At 46.7% G+C, this 21,756-nt stretch overlaps 1 protein-coding gene across 11 annotated transcripts in view; it reads right to left on the bottom strand.

Annotated features, from left to right (window-relative positions):
• Window positions 1–21,756, bottom strand: part of LOC112571894 (S-adenosylhomocysteine hydrolase-like protein 1) — a 104,110-nt gene that overhangs the window by 13,518 nt on the left and 68,836 nt on the right. For 10 of the 11 annotated variants that reach the window (XM_025251253.1, XM_025251254.1, XM_025251255.1 and 7 more), the window contains 4 exons: window positions 5,286–5,344; window positions 4,045–4,132; window positions 3,417–3,517; window positions 13–84 (listed from right to left, as the gene is read on the bottom strand). In XM_025251253.1, the coding sequence (XP_025107038.1) occupies window positions 13–84; window positions 3,417–3,517; window positions 4,045–4,132; window positions 5,286–5,344 (320 nt within the window). Of the gene's footprint in view, window positions 1–12; window positions 85–3,416; window positions 3,518–4,044; window positions 4,133–5,285; window positions 5,345–8,916; window positions 9,054–21,756 lie in introns of those variants that run through there. The other variant, XM_025251264.1, reaches the window with a different exon arrangement.

The raw sequence follows: 21,756 nt of genomic DNA, 5'->3' as shown, positions 1-21,756 counted from the left end.
AGGCTTTCTAACCTGAGTGGAGTAGATGTTGCAAGCTGCCCATCGCACAGACGCTCCCAGGGCCACTAGCGTCTCTATCAAGACCTGCAACATGACCAGCAATGTTTGTGTCAAGATCTGCCAGCAAAACACAAAACACACATAAACACAAGCAAACATACAAATCATATCCAACACACAAAGCCAACGACTTACGAGGTTATTAAACAGCCCTGCGTCCATATATAGATGTTTGAAACCTGTGTGCGAAGTTGTTTGTCCAATTGTAAAGAATTTGCAGTTCATTTTTTTGTTTCACAGTGGAGACGGTCTCTAAAGGTACATGCTTTATAAACTGGAATTCTAACTTGTACAACAGAACGGAAAGGGGGCTGACCGGTGAACTGGAGTCAAGCGCCCAGTGCAAGGCATCCTCGCCCTCTGGTCAATACTTCTCAGGCTGAGAAATCCTCAGCAGGAATATGGTTGTTCTGCCATGACCAGCCATTCCCCACCCCAGTGACAGAAGTCAAAGCATTTATCCCACAGCCTTAAAAGCTAACCGCTGTGCACAATGACGCAGGGATCGCAGACCTGCAGTCGCACAAAAGAGAGGCGGTGGATCGAAATCCAGGCTGCCACACACACCGCACAACTGACAGGAAGCGTTCATCAGTCGTTGCCCTTGGCACCACATCTCAAAGAGGGAGGCGGAAGAGGGAGAAAAAAAAAATCTATCCAGACAAATAAAAGGAGTAAACCTCCCTTCCCTCCCTCTTCCATCAGCAACATTTAGAAGAAAACGCAACTCTCGTCCGTGCACTTAATCCAGGAAGGAGGTCGCCGAAAGGTCAGAGGGTAATCGATTTGGGTCGCTAGATGAGTGGAGTGAGGAGACAGTGTCAGCAGGGATCTGATTTACCCAAAGACATTTCTGGAGAAACCACGAATATGGCAGCGCTGCCCCTGCTGTGCCAGGGCTTGGGAGAGAGTGCTTTTCTCTCCACTCGTCACGGAAAGTCCACTACCACGCATCGCAGAAAATAAGACCAGGTTTATATATTCATTTTTTTGCCCCAAAAGAGCTGTTAGGACTTCTTTTCAGGAGATGTCTCATTTTTCTTGTAGAAAACCTGAGTTTATTCAGGTACAAAAAATTCTGCATTAATAATAAACCTACTAATAAAAATAATAAGCCATGCCGTCTTTTCTGAACATCGCCATGACTCTCCAAACCCTGAAGTCGGGTCTGAATTTCTTGACAGGATATTAACTAGGGCTTAAACTTGGATTAGGGTTTATATCACCATCATCCAGAAAAATCATTCTAAGGTTGATTGCGGGTTAGGTCTTATTATCGTGGATACACGTTAGGTGGCGCCATTGATCACAGAAGACCCACTCACCAAGATTTGATGTGAAATCAGGCCTTTGTATCTTTTGAGGTCTCGCTGGATTTTGTGTCCTACACATGCAGTTGTTAAAAGAAGAACATATACCGAGTCCCGATTACAAGCTTCCAGCAGAAGATGCCAGGGTCTCGCGGGGTCAAATGATGTAAGAGCCTGGTCACGCCTTTTCGCGCGTGTGTGAAACCGCGGGATTGTGGACAGATTTCTACTAAACACTCGTCAGCATTTTGTTGTTTGCGGCCACCAGGTAGCACATTCATTAACAGCAGCGGTTGGGACTGTTACCCGGTGGCCTTTCTCTCTACAGGCTCGTTATGCTCTGCCTCTCCAATACCCGCTTTCTTTGAAGACAACAAGGGAGAGGCTGATTAATTCGCCGCCACTGCACTAAATGCTGGCATGATTTATTGCTCCAACAACAAATTAGTCAAAATGAAAGAGGGACAAAGCCAGCACGGGACATTTTTTCGGTTAATTATCTCAACCTTTCTACAAGTATAAAGGACGGGGGAAAAGCGTGAAAAACGCATAAACTCGTTAACTTCATTTTTTCCCCCACATAAACTTCACAGGTAAAAAGATGGTCTGTGTAAGTGTAAAGTGAGCCCGCCATAGCACCGTCTCCACTTTGAAGTTCTGCTCAACCTTGCTTGCTCTTCCTTTCTCGACTTTTTACCTCGCTTTACCGAGGGTAGTGGAGTGGGGAAGAAAGAAGAGGAGGGGAGAGGCAGGTGTCAAGAAAGAGTCGGGTGTTGGCCATGGTTTCCCTAAGCTCTCGCCTCCAATGGAAGCCGCGGGGCAAAGACCACAAGGGGTGGGTGTATGGGGCAGTAGCCGGGAGGTTTCGGGTAGCAGCTCGGGGGGTTGGCGGTAACCAGGGAGCGAGTGGTGGTTGAGTTCGGGTGGAATGTGATGCAGGTCCACGACAGATGAGTAAAGTGGGGTGGAATGGCAGCCTCGCACGCATTTTTTTAGGCGACAGTAATCTTAGTCCTTTGTGCATCTTACATGACGGATATATTTTCGGTACATTCAGAACCGCTGAAAACTCACTATGACTGGCGTCTGAACCCAAAAGTGCGTCGGTTCGATACCCTTGTGATGCAGGAAACTACCAGTCGACCCGGCGGTCAGGAATAGGTACCTGACTTCACAGACGATTAGGGAAAATAAAGCGAGAGAAGAGCACCAACAGTAAAAAAAAAAAAAAACCGGCTCCGAGAAAAGTGCAGTGTCTAACACTTAACTCCCAAACGATTTTTAAAAATGTTACCTTTACATTACTCCCATCTGGATTTAGCTGTTACTTCTTTCTGCTCTTTACAGCATTTCCTTTGATCTTATTTTTAACATCACAACAGTGTCTGGTCCCCCCCCCCTTCCAACACACCTCTTCCACAAGATGTCAACCACTGAAGCTAGCCACAGACAAAAAATGTTTTTATGACAGCCTTTAGGAGGATTTCCTTTCCTTAAAAAAAAAATTGTTCGGTTGCTAGGGAGCGGTTATCGTGGACACAATGGGCTCACAGAGTTGTCGAAGAGCGAGAAGTCTGGGGTCCCTCAGTTGCAGCAGAACAAAATCTCTAAGGTTTCTCACAGATAAAAATATCGAGAAAAAACCGGCCGAAATCTCCATTTAGTAGTGTAACTGTGCCACTACCTGAACCCAACCGCACTAACCCTTAACTGTCCACCCCAATCCTTTATCCTAATCTTTCGTCATTTTTTTTTTTTACCTCCACCCATTTGAGTCCTAGGTCTACGGTGTAGATATATAAAACGGTATCCACACACACCCCCCAACTTTCTCTCTCTCAGTTCAGCCACCACAAGCCAAGTAACTTTGCAATAAGGGCGGCAGTGCGCATGCGCAGTGCAGAAAGCTCTCAGCACCACGATGATACAGCCAGGGAAACAAATATCGCCAAACATATTAAAACAATCACGGTAGGACCCGGCGTTAGCGAGCATTGTTCTGTGCGGATGAAGGATGGATGAGACGAGCGGGTGAGCAGTACTCACGGCGGTCTGCGCTGTGATGTGCGTGCAGCCGATGATCTTGGCCCCCTGCAACGGCTTGTCAGCTTCCGCTCGTTTTCGCAGAGCCATCAATCCGGGCATTTCTGCAACAATCGGGGAAAATTACATTAACGGGGGACCAGGCGGCTTTCAAGCACGCAGGCGCATAGACAGGCGTTCGTTCTCTCCTTTCTCTCCCTCCCTCCTTTCCCTCATTTTGGACACGTTGCACTCCCACTCTCCAGCGCAGCTCACACAACGCAGAGCTTTCGCAACTCGTTGTAACGATTATCGGTACAAAAAATTGTATTTGCACAGCACCGAACTCAATTTTTAATTTCCTCCTTTCTCAGAATGTAAAGCCTATTCTTTCTGCATAACTGATGATGTCGCAAAAGCTCATTATCCCCTCCTCTCGCCTTCTTTCTCATACGCACATACACACACCTCTCCCCAACACACATGTGCACTCACTTAAACAAATGCTCTTACACGCTCACAAAAGATGTAATACGCATACACCATCTCTCTCTCTTTCTGAAATGCCATCAACAACAACCAGCGACAACAGCAGCACTCAGAACACAGGAGCACACCTGTGCCAGCCTCACATTCGCTCTTGTAAACCCACCTTGCTCGGCGATCTCAATCTCCCGTCTGCCGAAGGCTGCATGTTCGATGTTCTTGACACAGAAGTCTGAAGACCCACGGCTGTTTTTCTACACGACAGAAAAACTCAACACATTGCACAACAGCCACAACATTACAGGACCAGCGAGGCAGGGAATGGGGAGGGGGACAGGGTGCACACTTTTCAGTTATGATCGGCTATAGCTCAATGCAAGGTATTATACAATAACAATAACAACAATAATAAATCTGAGCGTTTTCGAGATGCCTTCAACACCACGAATAGAAAGAAGTCTAAAATCGTCATGTAGAGACCAACCTGAGACAAACACGAAATTAAAGCTAATGCGACTGAATATGAAAAAAGAAAAAACAACCCTGGAAGGTTATCAGGATGCAGCTGACAATATTTGCTAAAATGCCTCGCGTAATTGTTTTTATTTTGAAGAGAACATTTAGGGTCGACCTATATTTTAACCCCTGGCGTGGCTACAGTGACATTCATCGTCAAGCTGCAGCAAGAGTTTGATGCTTTTAGACATGCACCTCGTTTACTGAGAAGAGCTATTAGCTCATTATATTTCTATTTTTTTGTGAAGCGGGGTGGGAAAGGATAGCATCTAGTACTTTTGATCTTACGTTACTTAAAATAGTAATTTCAAAACTAATTTTGAGCGCACGGGTTGACATTTGAGAGTATCTCAAGTCTGGAAGAATTAACGGGTCTGAGAAGGAACAACGGCCAGTTATGTGAGGTGGCTCGAGCCTAGGCAACATCATGTAAACAAGCAGTAACCAGCGAAAAACAAAACAAAACAAAACAAAAAAACACAACCTACAAACAACATCGCCAGCCAGCCGACGACCAGCTAATTGTGGAAGATGGGCAGAGCACACGCACGGCAAACATTCTCGACTTTCAGCTCAGCGGGTGTCGGCAGAAAAGTTGTGGATGTTGCAATGAATTCCTGTAGAATCGATCCACGGAGGCTGGCTTTCCACCGAAGTCGATCGCCTCCTCTCCCCCCTTCTCACATTTAGCGGGGCGACATGTACTCAAATATTCAATTTAAATATCGGTCAATGCCAGAAAAAAAGTTGCTGAGAACAGCACTGACGAATAAACGCCAATGAAAGGAGGGACAAGCAGAATAAAGCTTGCAATGTATTGTGATGTTTGGTTGACTGCAGCAAAGCTGGGTGGCTGGCTGGGAGGCTGGCTGGGTGGCTGTGTAATCTCACCTGTTGTTTTTCTCTTGGGTTGACGTCGTCTTCATCGGAAGAACTGCCGGTGTACGACGCTGCAGAAAGACAAAAAAACAGACAGGTAAGCACAGGTGAAAGTGGAGGACTTGCGACAGAAGCTGTTATACGACCGTTCTTAATCGTCAACAGCTTACGGGAAATGTTTGTGCGAAAAAGAGTTTGCGGGTAACTAAGTTTTCAGACAATTGTGACGCTACCAGTGATGTCACAGGTCTCCTCTGACGTGCTGTGACATCACTAGGTAGGTCTACAGTAAACTTTGCCTCTCAATCCCGCTTCCTCCTCCAACCTCCCATCCATGCATCCGCATAATCTCCATAATCCACAGAGCAAGGTGGGACAGAGGAAAACAAAGTGTTCCACCCCACATCATCAGGAAAATAAATGAGACAAACAGCCGCTGTCACTAACGACGCTCGTCACTCACTTCCTGGTGACGTTCTTCAACCCATTACGTTACCAACGACTCTCTGGCACGGCACGGGTGGCTTACAACTCACTCAGCCAGACAAATCCACCTTCTTTCAACACACAACAAAACGATTGCCTGAGGCTGCCCACATTATCTTTATTTCGTTGTGGAGTGGCTCAGGACTTGACAGACAACAACACAAACACGCTTTAATAACAACTGCCTCAACACAGTGGTTTGAAGGCGCCAAACATCTACGATAGATGCCATGATTACACCCGGGGTAGTTCCCCGATCAATGACAACTTAGTCAAATCGTACACTTCAAGTACGAAAATTACACGCCTCGCACTCTCCTCAGCTCAGCAAGGAGGTTCCAGTTCTGTTTTCTAGCTTATGGCCGCACTAGCAGTCGTTGAGCACGTTACTCACACTTTATCATCACTATATAGGTCTTCGATTTCCACATCTCCAACCAACTGGAAGGATCCATCAATAAATACACACAGGCACGTCTTCTACCTTCGGTATCGTGGGCCTCAGTTCCCGCCAAAACCGACTGGTGAACCGTGCTCATTAACACTTTGTATCCCAGTTAACCCTTTTCAACTTAGTGTTCTTATCCATTCAGCCATACATTCAGCATACACGTGCAGTCGGTAAGTCGCAAAGGGGTTAAAATGAATGTGGAAAACATGGAGGCACGGACTGGTCTCGCATCAACTTCCCGTGACGTCCGTCAAACCTCTGAAGGTTCAAACGAAGTTCGTAAAAAACACCAGTAAGGTTCAAGTGACGTTCGGCCAAACACACCGTTGTTACCAGTGACGTCCGTCGGGCGACGAAACAGTTCCCGCAACAAACAAACAAAAAATAAGCATGACGATAGACAAACAAAAGCTCAACAAGAAAAACAAAACTTTTTTTATTTTTATCTGAGGGTGTCGCGTACCCCGGGTGGCTGACGCTGGAGCTTGGCTGAGCTTCGCGGCTTCTCGCCAAAAGTAACGACAAACACGCTGTTCATCGAGGCTGGGAAAATCAAACACCAGTAATCTCTACCCTAATGAAGTGCGAGAAAACACGGCCGCACCCTGCCCCCACTTTATCCCCGAAACACATAAACACCATCAAGTGTATTATCCACTCCGACATCAAGAGGGTAATTGCATTGGACGATGGCGGTCGGTGTTCGAAGCTCACACTCTCTTGATGAAAAAAAAGATTAAGTGCCAAGAGACTCTTTCAGCTAGAACTTAGATTGACCACAATTTTTATCCCCGACCGAACAACAAAACAACAACAACAACAACAACAACAACAACAACAACAACAACAACAACAACAACAGGTCTTAGAGCGATCGGCAACACAAATACAACGATTTCAGATCTATAAAGCACACATAGACGCATGCGCACAACCACAAATGAACGATCATCATCATCATCATCATTGAAATAGTCGACTGTAAGGAAAGCAGCAGGTGATGTGTTTCTGTCTTACATACACCAGCGCACACCCACACCTTCAACACTCGACACAACAGCAGGCGACTGCGCATGTCCGCCGTGACATTCAGTCACAAGACTTCCAACGCCTTCTCGCCCAAAGCACATCACCAATACGTGAAACACAAAATCCCAATGGAGTACAAAAAGTGGGATTAAAGTTGGCTTTGAATTTTTAACTTAACAAATCCACAGCTAAACTCGTTATCTTGAAGTTTGCAACAACAAAAACAAAACAAAAACAAAAACAAGCAACAAAAAAAAACAAAAAAACACGGTAGAATAATCAGAGATTATGGATCGTTTGCGCAAAAAGGAAAGAAAGAATAACACGAACTCGTCGCTTCTAATCCTCTCTCTCTGATGCATCACCAAGGAAACTGTGGGAGTAAGCGAGGGGAGCAGGTGGCTGGAGTCGACAGTTAATGCCGGCATCATAGACGATAAAACGATTGCAGTTATTGATTCATTATTTCAGATCGATACAGGTGTACATTAGCTTCTGTGCCAGACAGCTCCAAGTCCACACAGGTCAAGCTGCTTACACAACAATCATTATTCCACTTCACGTTGATAACAACACGGGTATAGTGTGTACACACACCAGTGAACATGGAGTGAGGGGGAGGGGACTGAAAGTGGTTGAAACCCTATCAAAGGAAAGCTCCATTTCTTTCCTTCTGAGAACGAGATCCATGCACCCGAGGCCAACTTGCTCACCTGTCGACGAAGGACGCTGGCTGTCAGTTGACAAGGGCGAAGTCAGGTGAAAGCAATTTACTACCCACAGCAATAGGTAAGTTACAAAAATACAAGGGGACTGGGGGATTTTATTTCAAGGATAACATCTCGTCGGCCGCTGTTTCAACCCATTACCGTTGCTCATCAAGAAGAAGTAGCTCTAAACACAATGACATAAAGCGCAGAGACATTTTACAGGTAAACCAAACTGCCGTTTGACGGGCCAATAAAAACATGACAAAGCAAGAAAAACCATTTGAGGGACCTTCATGAACTGATCCAAATGTCGTGCAGGTTGGATACAGTATGCCCTATAACCACATTTGTCCTGTGTGCAGATAAAACATTCTTGGGTGGAATGCCAAAGAAAGAATGCTCATTCCTCTTCTCTACCACCTCCTCTAGGAAGAGGAGTAGACGAATAAAACACAAGACACTTTTCAAGAAAAACAACAATCTTCCACTTCATGGCAGCACTGGGATCGGACGTGGAGCTCAGACAGACAACTGTAAATGTCGATGGTTATAAGAAGGATGACCAGACAGACTAGCAGCTTTCCAGTCAATTTATATATATATAAAACTGTATTAAATACTGCATTTCAGACATTTCTACAACAGAAGACTCAAAATCGTGGAGACAAATCAAATGAGATGAATATGATGAAGTGAATTTGTGGATTTTAACAGGGAGTGTACTTCAGTGACAGTAAGAGAAGAAAGAAAGGCATCTGAACTGAAAATCAAAGCCGACAAGTGTCTTTAAAAGATAAAAATGAATCTCAATTCTCATCCATCAGGCTCGGTCTGTTAGGAACTTCAGATGTGCAATATTAAGATATCTGACGCATGCGCAATAGCAGACTGCCTAGTTTGATCGGCCCAGAAAAAAAACAACCAACCAACAAACCCCAAAAGAACCTACCCACGTTTTGCAACTCACCCAAACTGCCGTCCTCCAGTACCAAACTGTCCACCGCACTCGTTGTCATGACAGCAAGGGTCAAAGCCTTGAGGACAGGTTCAGATGACCCCCGGGTGTGCTGCCGTGGCAGCATGGCAGGTTTGGAGACGGTTGGTTATTGAGTTTTACGCCGTGCCAGCAACTAAGGCCACAGTAGGTCTGGAGACAGCACTCGGGGTGAGGCTGCCTGTCGCCAAAGGAAGGACGCGAAGAGCTTGGTAGCTGCTCCAGCTCTGGCCTGGCTACCCGTCGGACTAATACGTGTCCTTATAAACAAATCATGCCTCCGGGGGAAGCGAGGAAGGCGATAATCGGGTACATAAGGGATCGGATCCGACCACGTCCCTCTCAGCACATCTGGCTGTCGTACAATAAGATGCAGTGCTTCCCCGCCCTTCGCAACGCTCAAGCATGTGAGACATTTCTAGTTCTGTGGATGCGATACCCCCACTTCTGCCTCTCCTTGAACGGTTACTCGACATAACCTCGCATCATTTACCCACTTAATGGGAGAGGCGCGCCACAGAAGTAGTACATGTAATGACTGTGACTAACATAATTAGTCTTGTCGCTATGGGCTCAAATATAGGACTCGGGATGTCGTGCCACTGAAGTTAAAGGACTAACAGGGAGCAACATATTTTTACATCCACTAAAAAAAGACTCCAATCGGGACGGCCATTAGATGCGCTTAATTAACAAACGGTCCCAGCTCTGTTGTCACTGATGTGGCTAGGAAAATGAAAACCGAGAATGAGACAGATAATAGAGAGGTGAGAAGGGAGTGTAGAAGAGTGAAGAAACGAACAAAGGAGACGCCAGTGTAGCAGCAAACCAGCCAATAAAGACCAAGGACAAATCCTCCGAAGAGAAGCCAAAATACTGCTCTCTCCTCGCGTATATTTTTGTATGTTGGTGATTAGCACTCACCTCCTCCACCCTTCACACCCACTACCCGGGTCCGTTCTCGTGGTGCCATACACATTGTGAGCGCTGACCACTTGACATTACAGGACTTATGTTACCTTCTCGTGTTCTGCAAGTGCTGTAGGTATACGAATCGGTTTCCGCCATCTTCGAGTTCTTTCTCTTCGTACAGAAATTGTTAGTGAACACCACAACGACAAGGCTTGCATCAACCCACCTACTTCACTATCTTCTGACATCACAACACAGTCTGTAATAACTGTAAAGAACTGCCATAAACGGTCAGTTTTTTTTTTCGAAAGTGACGTTAAGTGACAGGTAAAAATCGAGGAAACAATAGCTGCCATACAACAACAACAACAACAACAACAACAACAACAACAACAACAACAACAACAACAAAATGCAAAATGTGTAAAGCGCATACTCACACTCATAAGGAGCACGCTCTTAGCGCTTAAAAACAAGAACGAAGCACGGACAGCATAACGAAGGAAGGAAAACAAATAACATGTGAACTATAAAGAATCAACAACCGTACTAACGAAGAATAAAACACAGAGAGGAACCAAATAAGAACAACAAGAGCTGAGAGTAACATGATATTGCAAAAGGAAGGGTGTGACAAAGGACTAGCATTATGGGAAAGGTTGTTAGGAGTCATGTTAACGGAAGAGGTGTGTTTTCTGTCGACATTTAAAGGCTTCAATAATGGACAGGTGGCGGACCTGGAGAGGGAGAGAGGTCCATTGTTTCGCTGCAGAATAAATGAACATCCTGTGTCCATAATAAATAAGAAAGAAATGGATGCAACACCTGCTGACACTTACTGTTTCGAAAGAATGCATTTAAAAAACAAAAAACCTCAGAAACTAAACATGTAGAGAGCGGAAGCCTTGTGTTAAACACGACTAGAAACAGATGGATGTCAGCAGCTACAGGTGGAGTTCATTCCGCCAGTGACGCCACAGCAGGTCACGTGGCCGCAGTCTGCACAATACATGTTTCTTTTGTTTGTTCGTTTGTCTATTTATCGGTTTGGTATTTTTTCTTCACAGTTTTTTTTCCAGTCGTTAATTCATTGTTTTCTTTCCTTTCTCTCTATCAGCCATCGTGTCTCATTTCCCACAGCACTAGCACCTCAAATACCTCATCTCCTTCACAATCGTTTCATCTCGTCAATCTAATGAAAAAGCTGAGTTTAACTAATAGACAGGGTGGTCCTGAATCGCTGATAATGACTAAACTGGGCTCTCAAAAATAATTTTAAAAACTTACAGTCAGGTCTAAAACAAAAAACTCGAGCGGATAAAGGCCGCCGCCGTGTTTTTAATGTCAAGTGACCTAAACAAATTCCTCATCGAATTTTGTAGAAAAATGCTGGGGTAATGTTGGCAGTTTTTTTTTTTTTTTTTTTGACTGAAGGGCGACATTGGATTATTGCTTGCAATCTTGGAGAAGCAGGGAAATATTGCAATCTACAGAAAGGCATGGCTTCCAGCAGCGATGTAAACAGACCTGGTTGCGTTCTGTGAGAAATCAAAGAGCCTGAGGACCAGCGGCTTCACTGTGTGCCAAGGATCAGTGCACTTCTACAGCCAGGACAACCGGTCTCAACGCTGGTGGCCGTTTCCCGGGAGAAGAATTATAAAAGTGTAAGTAGTTTACAGCGAAGTGGGAGGCGACAAAAATCGGGGTCTCTTAGTCTTCGGGGAGAACATGGCGGCTGATGCCAACGAATGTTCAGTGAAGTGGCAAACAAGGCCACCGCTAGAAGAGACGGTAACGACTGAGGAAAGTTCGCCGAAAACAAGAAATATATCCCTGAATACATAATCAAGATGTTTGCGTGAAATCAAAATAGGGCATCTTCAAACGAGTAACAAAAGCAAACTGTTTACCTCAGCAACACGAAACAAAAAATGAGAGTCAGTGAGGGCCTAGCCCTAAAACCAACATTACTTGCAGCTAGGGTCTCCAAGTCTGGACGAAGATGCGCGTCACATGAGCGACACCGCCCAAAGAGGAGTTAAGCATCTATGCACGATAATAACGACCATTTCGAAATTGTAACCCACCCTCCTTTAAAAAAAAAAGCTGCGGGTAAGACGTCCCATGCAAATGCCACTTTTTGTTTTTAAACACACAGCAAACCTCCATCCCACCCACACCTCGTTCCCAGCTCATTTCTCTTCACACTCACGATCTGCGAGGCTAACGGTCGATCGCGGCAGGAAGCCCACTTCCATCCCCAACCCCGTACCCCCTTCAAGTCATGGCATCCTCTGTCCTTCCTCCTGGTGAGGATGAAATATAACCACGATTCCGTGCCGCTTCGGGCAGCACGATTTCTCTCTCTTTTGTATCCCCGAACATCGAGGTCGGGTAGGGGAGGAGAATAACGGTCAGACACACTGTCTCAGACGCCTGGGCACGATCGACAGGCAACTTTAATAATACACCCTGCGGCATCAGAGCATCGCAAACGGACATCTTTAGGAAAAGCTGCCCAAGGGTACAGTCCAGGACACATTTAAATAATACAGCGCAGCGCCATTAGGGCGTTAGGCCCCTTTAAAGACCAGCAACTCGATCGTGTCTTCTGAAGACGCTGACAGACGCTGGCAACATCTCAGCGACTTAAGGCAACATGCAAGCGTTTAGGAAACGGCAGTTGTACTGGGTGCATGGTGCCGCACCCCACCCCAGCGCGGGAAATGGATGTTACACCAGTTGTGTCCCCGACTTGCAAGTAGTTTCGCTCCAGTCAAATGCGCCTCGTTAGAACTCTCGGCACGTTGCGAGGACACATTCAATAAACAAGAATGCTATATACAGTGACTCCCCGCTGCCAGAAGAGACAGGAAAGGAAAGCAACTTTTTTTTTCGTATGTCAATGGAAATCGATTATTGCTTCGTTTGCCGTGTAGACGAGCACAAGAGACGCTGAACAGGCCTTAGATACCCGGGACTATTGCAGCCAACTGTCTCCATGTGCTTCGATCGTTCCATTCCAGCAGGTCTTGAAGTTTGCTCTAGCCAGTAAGCCCTTCAAGAACCATGCACCAACAAGCCCCAGAGTTTTCTTCTGAGTCAGAACCACGAGGTCCAAGAACTTATCCCGTCCAGAGAGACCACAAAGCTCTTGGAACCAAAGTTTTGCGCCTGTGATGAGTGGGATTGGCAGTGGTGCAGGTCGGTGAGAGAGAGACAGAGACTGGGGGCTCAAACGGATGCGGCCAAATCAATGGCCGGCGGACAGAAAGCCATCGGTAGATGGCGCATCGATCTGCGCGGGTTCACATCACACTCCCCTTCCCCTCGCTACATTCTCATCACGATCCTCTGTGGAACGCCCCAAAATAACTTCGTAACCTCTTTCTCTATCTTTCCTCAATGTCCATCTCTTATCGTCTTCTTCCGAACAACTCTGGTGTCTGCCCTTCTTTATCTCTCCTCTAAAGTGCATGTCTTTCTTCTGTGTTCTTCCCCTTGTCTTTCATTTCTTCCTTCTCTTGTTTTGTTCCTCTGTATGACGCTAGTACTTGTCTCCACTTTTTTTTTAAAATCTCTCTTCTTCCTAGTCTACCCCCCACCCACCACCTCTGCCAAGGGCTCTTGCAGTCAAAAAAAAAAAAAAAAAAAAGTTACGCACTCCCAACGGTGCAAACATCAAAAATATCTTTGGATCAGCTTGATGAGATACGATGTACAATATAGACATGCTGACAGCCATGAGCGGGAGGAGAAGTTGGTGTACGAGGAAAAAACCCAATTAAAAAAAAAACAAAAACAACAACAACAACTAAAAAAACCCACAGAAACAAACCCCTACCCGAAAATAGATACACCCGACATCAGAACCGGTCAACCCCCATGAGATATCAGTTCACCCAGGCAGGCAGCCATGTCTGTTGACCGACGTGTGTACACTCGTGACGTAGCGTTGGCCTGCAAGTCTCGGAACGGTCGGCGGCCCCTGCAAGTGAAGTCCCACTAGGGCCGACTTTGCCAAACACGAACCGTTAATCGTGCAACCATGTTTGCTAAATGTTTACGCGACTATTACATATTCCACAATGTTACACATATATATATTGTAGAGACAATAAACGATTTTTTTTACTGACGTCAGGCCATTACTGTCAATATCACAAAGTCAGACTTGTTTCCTCCACACCCACTCACTTTCATTCACCTGTAGCATACACACCTGCACATTGTCAGACTGACACACAAAGACATTTTAAAAGAAAAGGAAAAGTGATATTTGTGTACTAAGACACATCATTAGGCTGTGGATCGTACACACAGTCTGTCAATGTACTCGAGGGACCTGAGCGTCTCGCCCCATCCCTATAAATATCATGTGATTAACATCATCAGGGATGCTGCCGACAGCCACACACGCGTTATTTCCTTTCTTCTTTTCGAGGCGACAACGACTACACCACGATGCTGGTGACGATAAGGTTGACGACGATGACACTGGACAACTAACGACAGTTTGACTGGTGTTTACGACAGGTCAGTCTGGTGGTGGATGAGCAAGAAGTGAGGAAGGAGGAGAGAGCGGTCGTTAGATGCTCTGCTGGCGTCCACAGACCAGTGCGCCCTTCACAAGGTGAGAGCAAGGGCAGAGAAGTCAGACTCGCGGCAGGCGCGGTGGCTCCCTCTACTGTCAGCACGGCCTGGTGGGACGGTGGGTGTGTGCGTGTGTGTGTGTGCGAGTGTGAGTGTGTTTGGAGGGGGGGGGGGTAGTGAACGCAAGAGGTCTCTTATCTCCATCCTCCTCTCCACCTTTCTCCCTCCGTCTCGCGCTCTCCACCTGTACTTGGCATCGCTACCCGGGTAGCACGCAGTTGAACGCCAGTTTCCGGTAACTGTCCCACACCCATTACAACATCAAGGGAAACGATCGCAAAAGACACTTTAAAAGGTGAACAAAATCTAAAATGACATTACAAACAAACCAAACTAAAAAAAAAAAGGGAAAAGCAAAGCAGCAGCGGGTAAATGCTTCGATGAACTGATGGCCAGCCACTGGCAACACCAATCACAATCATAGCAAGTTGCGAAAAAAGGGGGGGGTGGCACAAATGACCCAAACAAGATTATTCGTGAGAAAAAACACACACAGAGAATGAGAAACGATCTTAAGAATATCATTTGACACCACTTTACTCCACGTTTGCGAAGCGTCCAAGAAGACTGAAACAAAGGTCATCACCAAGAGGTTACTCTTAATGTTGTTTTTGAAGTATCTGCTTATGTCGATAATCGTGTTCGTGTGGTGAGCACATACTCTATGCTCATGCACCCCTGTGTTCTAAAGACAATTGAATACTGTCAAGGGAACCCCTCCCCCTCACTGTAACACAGAACACGAATCATATAAACAAATAATCGTACACACATAAACATATTAGTAACTACATATATGTATAGACTGTGCGTGCGATCCAAGACAGAAAATTTCGGCTGTTTACTGCAAGCGGGCCTCGAGCTTTGAATAATTTATTTCCCAGCGTGAGAGGCGCTATTTTAGCTCTTGTTAGGGCTGCCGGCTCTGGAATAGGATGGAGGTGTTGAATCATGGCTGAAAGCAAACACTCCAACGTGAAAACAAAATTATGTCCAACCCCATACATCGAAAAAGAAATAGAAACAGAAAGATGCAGCAGCAGCAGAAGAAGAAAACTCCACAAACTGAAGACATCCTATTTACTGCGGCAGCCAGGGGCAGTAACTGTCAGTTCGTGCTCACCACCCGGAGACAGTCCCTCAACGCCGCGCCACCCGAGAACATCAGAAATGTTTACAGTACCGCTACTGTCAACCTGCTGCTGTGCAGGGTTAAAGACCAGCCTGAACGGTCTGCGCTTTTTTTTCTCTCTCTCTCTCTTCAGATATGAGTAGATACAGGCGATATAAACTAACCTGTAAGTAAACTATGACGCGCTCTCAGGACTTGAAGTTGATCCCCCTGGTGTGGTCATCCGCGAGAACGACCGACAGTGTAAGTAGTTCTCGACCTTCTTTCTCAAAGATGTATAACACTAGATCACGCCTTCGAAAACTTTGTGGAAAATGTTAATATGTACTGTATTACATTTTTAATGTTGTTACAGAAACAAAACATAGTGCGGATGGTCCGCCTGATCATTTAGCTGAATACAAACATCTGTGAAATGTCCTCGATGATCCTCCCTCGACTAGCAGCCTGCACTTCTCCAAGTGGAAAGTGGAAACACCTGCCAATCAAAACAACCAACCCCTCCCTCCCGCCACCATGTCATCTCCCAGCCTCCTCTCCACTGCTTCCCAATTCTCACTGTCAGTCTGCGTCAACCGACTGGCAAGATGCGAACTGCAGCTATAAACAGAAATCAATTTCGTTTTTAAAAATTATTTTTAACAACAGAATATCACGTGGTTCATTGCTTGCGTTCAGGTGCCTTCCCCCCCCCCTCTTTCACCAATAAACAAGTTTCAGTGATGTGTGTGCACAGTCCCAAGCAGCGCCATCCAGGCAGCGAGGGTTTCGACATTAATGTAGGTCGGGCGTCGAACCCTCGTTTAATGTCAACACAAAGTTTGTGTCAAAACATCCACGCTTTTCACTCATACTTGCCATTCAAGTCGAAAGGGTATATGGGGGGTGTGTGAGGTGGGTGGGTAGACCCTGTGCATGTCCTGCACGCAGCCTAAACATCTCTGACGTGTGCAGCTCTGGCACGTGAAGACAGCGGAGTGTAGGGGGGAGGCAAGCACTTGAGAGGCAACTGCTGTAGGGCAGGGAACCTGGCAAAGTGGTGGCAGGGATTACCTCACAGGTAAACACCGCCAACGTTTTCTCTCTTTTTTTTTTTCTCCAACCGTCGTTAAAAGAACATTCCACGGAGTAGAAGCCGAGTCTTGTAACAGGTGGCAACTGTCAACACCATGCAAAACTCAACGCCTTCTCCTCCCATTATTACAAAATACCTTTGCACACTTGACCAGATGTTCGTCCACATTGTGTGCAGTCAGTGCAGACAGGACCAAGGCCTCCATGGTCGGTGCGTCCATACTGACTGCTGCGCATGCCTAGTGCCCTGCAGGTCAAGGTCTGCGTGAGGGCACTTAGCCCCTTGTTCTCGTTACCGGCCGCTAAGTGGTTCTTGCTCCCGTGAAAATCCAAGACTGGCGGGTCGGCTTGACACTGGTCTCGAACATCAAACCTCTGTTCTCTACTTACTGACTCACGAAGAAAGTTACATGCACATGTGTATTCCAAAACAATAAGAAAAAGATAAAGGAAAAGGCAGGAAGAAAAAAGGATGTAAGGTGAACAGCAAACAGCAGAGAAGTGACAAATTGTTTTGTGGAATCGTGCAAGAGCCCTACAACAAGCGCCGATTTCCACACCAGCAGGCCGGACCTCGAGTTTCAAAAACTGAAGTGTTGACACACACCTGTTGTCCTACGGTGTTTGTCCAGTAAATCTGTCAAACAGGACGGGACAAAGAGCTTTGCACGTAAGCTGTGAAAGGAAGAAAAATAAAGGAAAAAAATACAACAAAGAAAAGAACGAAAACACTTAACGGAATTCAGAGGCAACAAGTAATGGAGGTCATGCGGGTGAAGCTAGGGTTGTAGTCCAGCCAGCACCATACAAGATGAAGTCAACAAGCGATCGTCAATATGTCGGACTAAGTATCACGGAGGTTACATTCAGCTCCAATACATCTCCCCATACCACACAAACCAAGAAACCAAGAGAAGCGATCCCTGCCCTATCCAGTTCTACTCCTACGAATGTAAATGTGCACTCAGTCCGATCGCCGTCCACGGTCTATGAGCACTTCTACATACAGAACTCGTAGACACATGTTTGTAAATGGAGGCTTGAGTAGATGCTGGGGTGGGGCACAGCGGGGACGTAGTCTGGGTTCGATCCCCGACTGTCTTGTAATCTTGGCCACCCCTTGCGGGCATCGGCTTCTTTCTTTTGATAGTTCGATTCGACGAATACACAGACTGTGCTCTCCACACCGCGGCGCCATTCCTTCGCTCGTTGAATGTTAACGACTAACGTCTACGACGCCAGCGCCACAGTGTGGCGGCAACTGGTACTGCCAAGGGATATTATCTATTATCTACATATTCTCTGACAGGACTTGGTATATTTTATTTCAAACATCTCCCGCACCTCTTTCATATGCTTTCCCAAGAAAATAAAAGCACCTTCTCTTCGTCATCTTCAAACAAGTATTCCGTTCGCTTGCCTCGTGACAGTCGATCGTGACAATTGGAAACTCGTCCTCACCTTCTCTCTCTCACACAAGTACAGCTGGCATATCATGTCGCCCGACAAAACAGGGTCGAAGGTCGACGTTTCCCTGGCGGTTTGTTTGCCTGTCCTTGACAAGATCATCGCCGTGTGAGCGGCAATCTCGTTACATCGTCACCACCATGGCAACATCCTGCTGCGACGGCGTCCTCTCCTCCCCTCACCACCATCAGGTGACGAGGCGAATCTTCTCGTGACTTCCCTCGCGTAGGATCTCCACACGCATGCGCGAACAAGCTGGCAAGCATCACCCTCTGTTGTGCATGTTCGCTGTTGTGTATGAGCTTATGGCATTCCTCCCGTTATGTCGTTATGTCAGACACAAACATCATTTCCAGCAGCCGGTGAGACTGGGGATGGGTGCTTGTCAAGTGCCAACAAAGTTCATCATCATCATCATCATCATCTTGTCTGTTATCTACGTTATACCATGTTTGGTAAACCTGCGTGTGAAGGTTACATGAAACCATTTTTTTTTCTGTTGGGGTGGAGGGAATGTTCGGGGTATCAAAACTTTAATCACTTGTTTGCCAATATACTGCCAACACATTTACAAAATACAGCAGAGCTTCGGTGATAAAGTTGCGACGAGTACCTGAGTACCTAAGCGCTGGACTAATGATGGGTACTTCGTCTTGGCCACCCGGGAGCCGCATTAGATTTCTCCTCAAGCACGCGCCAGTATTCTCGAGGGCCTCTCGTCCTGCAGCCTGGAGCACACCACGAGAACCAACAGCAGACAGGCTGGGGTTTGCAGGATGCCACTCACTGGGTTTCCCTGGCAGACAGAGCGCGCTGATCGCACGGGCGGGTGATTTTCATGACGACACCGATCACTACAGGTGTGCTATTCTCGGTATCCCTGTGCCGCGACAAGTCAGTCTGTACCCGGGGAAGGGCAATGACAATGTAAACCCGAACCGAGAAAACGGAGACGGCTAAATATTACACTGACATCGAGGTGTCACGTGTGCTCCGAATTCGTTAACTCTCGGAACGCCATCTAACGACAACGACACCAATGAACACTCCGTTATGAATATAAATAAAAAATAAGTAGTTACAAATAATAAAGCAGAGGCGCCCGTGTGTGTGTTGATCTGCAAACCATTAGCCACAATGCATGTATCTGACTCCTTTTTGTTTTTGTAGGGAAAGAAGATTTTGTTAAAGAAAACGAGAAGAAGAATGTACAGTGATGATGATGATGTAGCAATGAACAATGTTCTGACTACTCGTACTCTTTGCGGACATCTACCAGGGATGACTTATTTCTCTAGTTTTTATTAACTGGAGTAATAAGCCATGTAAATCTTTTCAAAAGGCCCGCTACACTGCACTCTCGCAGCACGTCCTTTTTCCTATGTTCTCGATAAATCAAAACAAATAAACAAACAAAAACAAATGATGGTGCCGCTGAATGCCGATGGTATGCCGAGCGACTACTGTAACTGAAAACCACCTGGCGCCGCTCAGGAGTAAAGACAGACCTACCATCATGACCATCTCAGCCCACACGACACCCGTGAGAAGGGTTAGTGACGACTAAAAAGGTAATCAACACCTGGCTGCTGCGAATGTGAATCGCACTGGGTGTGTGTGCGTGGGTTTGTGTTTGGGGGTGGGGCTGGGAGGGGGGAGACCTACAAGGGGCGGGGAGACAGAAAGTTGTGGTGGTGGGGAGGTGAGTCACGTACCTATTACAAGCACAACCACACCTTCGCTGAGGGCGAAGGCACTGCTCTGTCCCTCCGAGTTCAAGTTTCGCCATTCAACCCACCCATCACTCCCATTATACCTGTGCATCTCCGCCCCCTTCCCTCTCCTGCCCCACACCTTCATTCATTCTTCACGCTAGTGTTCTCCGTTCCTTTTTTCATCCACCCAGTGTTTACGTCCCCGACTTTTGCAGCAACATCCGGCTACCATTATACACACATAACTTCCGGCCGCACTGTTTGTTGTTGTTCCTCGTCAACAGGGTAAAGATGACGGCGTGTGTGTAAGTGTGCGCGTTCGTGTGTGTGTGTGTGCGCGCGTGTGTGTGTAAGAGGTTGAGGTGGAGTAGGGCATAGCATTTTGAATGATGCTGTTTATTAACCGTCCAGCCGCAAATCTTCCGCGTGTGAGATTATCTCCCTAAGCCGATGCCTCGCTTATCCACCCTTTGCCCGCACCGCTCTTCTTATCCACCCCGAGTAGGGTGTCATGGCGCTGACGTCATCAGTGACACTGCGAGGTTATTGTACTCGGTAGCGGCATCGAGTGAAGTACGTACGCACGTGATAAAGGATAAATGAGCAGACGCATGCTCACACATAACCTTCATTGCTAATGGATTATCGTGTCCCTAGCTGAAAAAAAACCAAACAAAACTAAGCAAGAATAAAATCTTCGCAGTATGTCTGTAGATAATTACAGGTATTAGAATGTGATCCAGGTGAGCAGACTGGCGGAGGCGAGCGATGGCCCCGTGTGTCAGACAAGACGATATTCTCTAGCTTCGTGGTCAGCACCAAGCACTCAGCTAAAACACTCGTCACAAAAATGAAGCAGCTCGAGCTGACTGATACGTGACAACTTTCGCTAATGCCCAGGGACTCATCCTGCTATTAGCCCCAGAATTCTTTTCTTGAGCAAGCTGTTATCAGACCCCAGGGGGAGGACGGCACAGTCTTTCATTGCGTTGTCCCAGGCAAGGGTGACTCTAATTGAAGATCACAAGTCACGGAAATGTTCGCTCGAAACCTCTTAGGGAGATGCCACAAAAAAAAGTAAAGTTTTTAGAGTGCACCACTGATGCTCCTCATTCCTCAAACACGCCCACTTGAAGGCTGACTGGTATAATCTGTAAGAAAAATGCTTCCACATATCTGGATTTTTTTGTATTTGTGGTCAGGGGAGCAGGGGAGAATAAGGGTGTAAGAAATCGAAGTACCCAGAGTAATCACGGCCAGTCTGGTAAACGAGTGATGCCGCATCTTGACAGAAGGACGTGTACCCCAAGAGAAGTTCTTAACAGGATTCAGCGAAGGAAAAAAGAACCACTGGTGTTATCGTAAACGAACCAGGACGGACCAGGGACAGGAGATACAGGATTACAGTAGCGTCGCCATCTCTGCCACCCCGAGTCAAGATAGCGACAGTCGCCGGTAGGGCGCGCTCTGTACGCGGGTCAGCCAGGGATTAATTTTTTAAATTTTTTTATTCGTCCACCCCATGATGGGTATGGCCAAGTAGATTGTTTGGGAGGACAAGTCAGGGCCTGCAAGACTAACCACCCTCTGTGGGCTGCGCGGTATGCTCCCCCTCACTTCCCCACCAAGATGGAGATGGCGACTTGGCCTCTTGACGTGTTGCCAAGCGTGCGCCAAGCTGGCACTGAAGCGCTGAGCACGGCTCACGCCCACCATGCTCGTTCTCTAACAGTTGCCCTTCGCCATCTTGACGTCAAGTGCTCGCCTTCTGACGTGAGGCGGTTTTTGCAGCGCCTGTTCGTGACAGAAATAGATGCACGTTCGAACCACGAGTGAAGTCGAGGGTAGGGGAGGAGGGCG

This window comes from Pomacea canaliculata, linkage group LG9 (genome assembly GCF_003073045.1).
Source record: "Pomacea canaliculata isolate SZHN2017 linkage group LG9, ASM307304v1, whole genome shotgun sequence".
In the NCBI taxonomy this organism is placed as follows: Eukaryota; Metazoa; Mollusca; class Gastropoda; order Architaenioglossa; family Ampullariidae; genus Pomacea; species Pomacea canaliculata.
The sequence above is the reverse complement of the archived record's forward strand: the minus strand, read 5'-3'. Positions and strand labels throughout refer to the sequence as shown.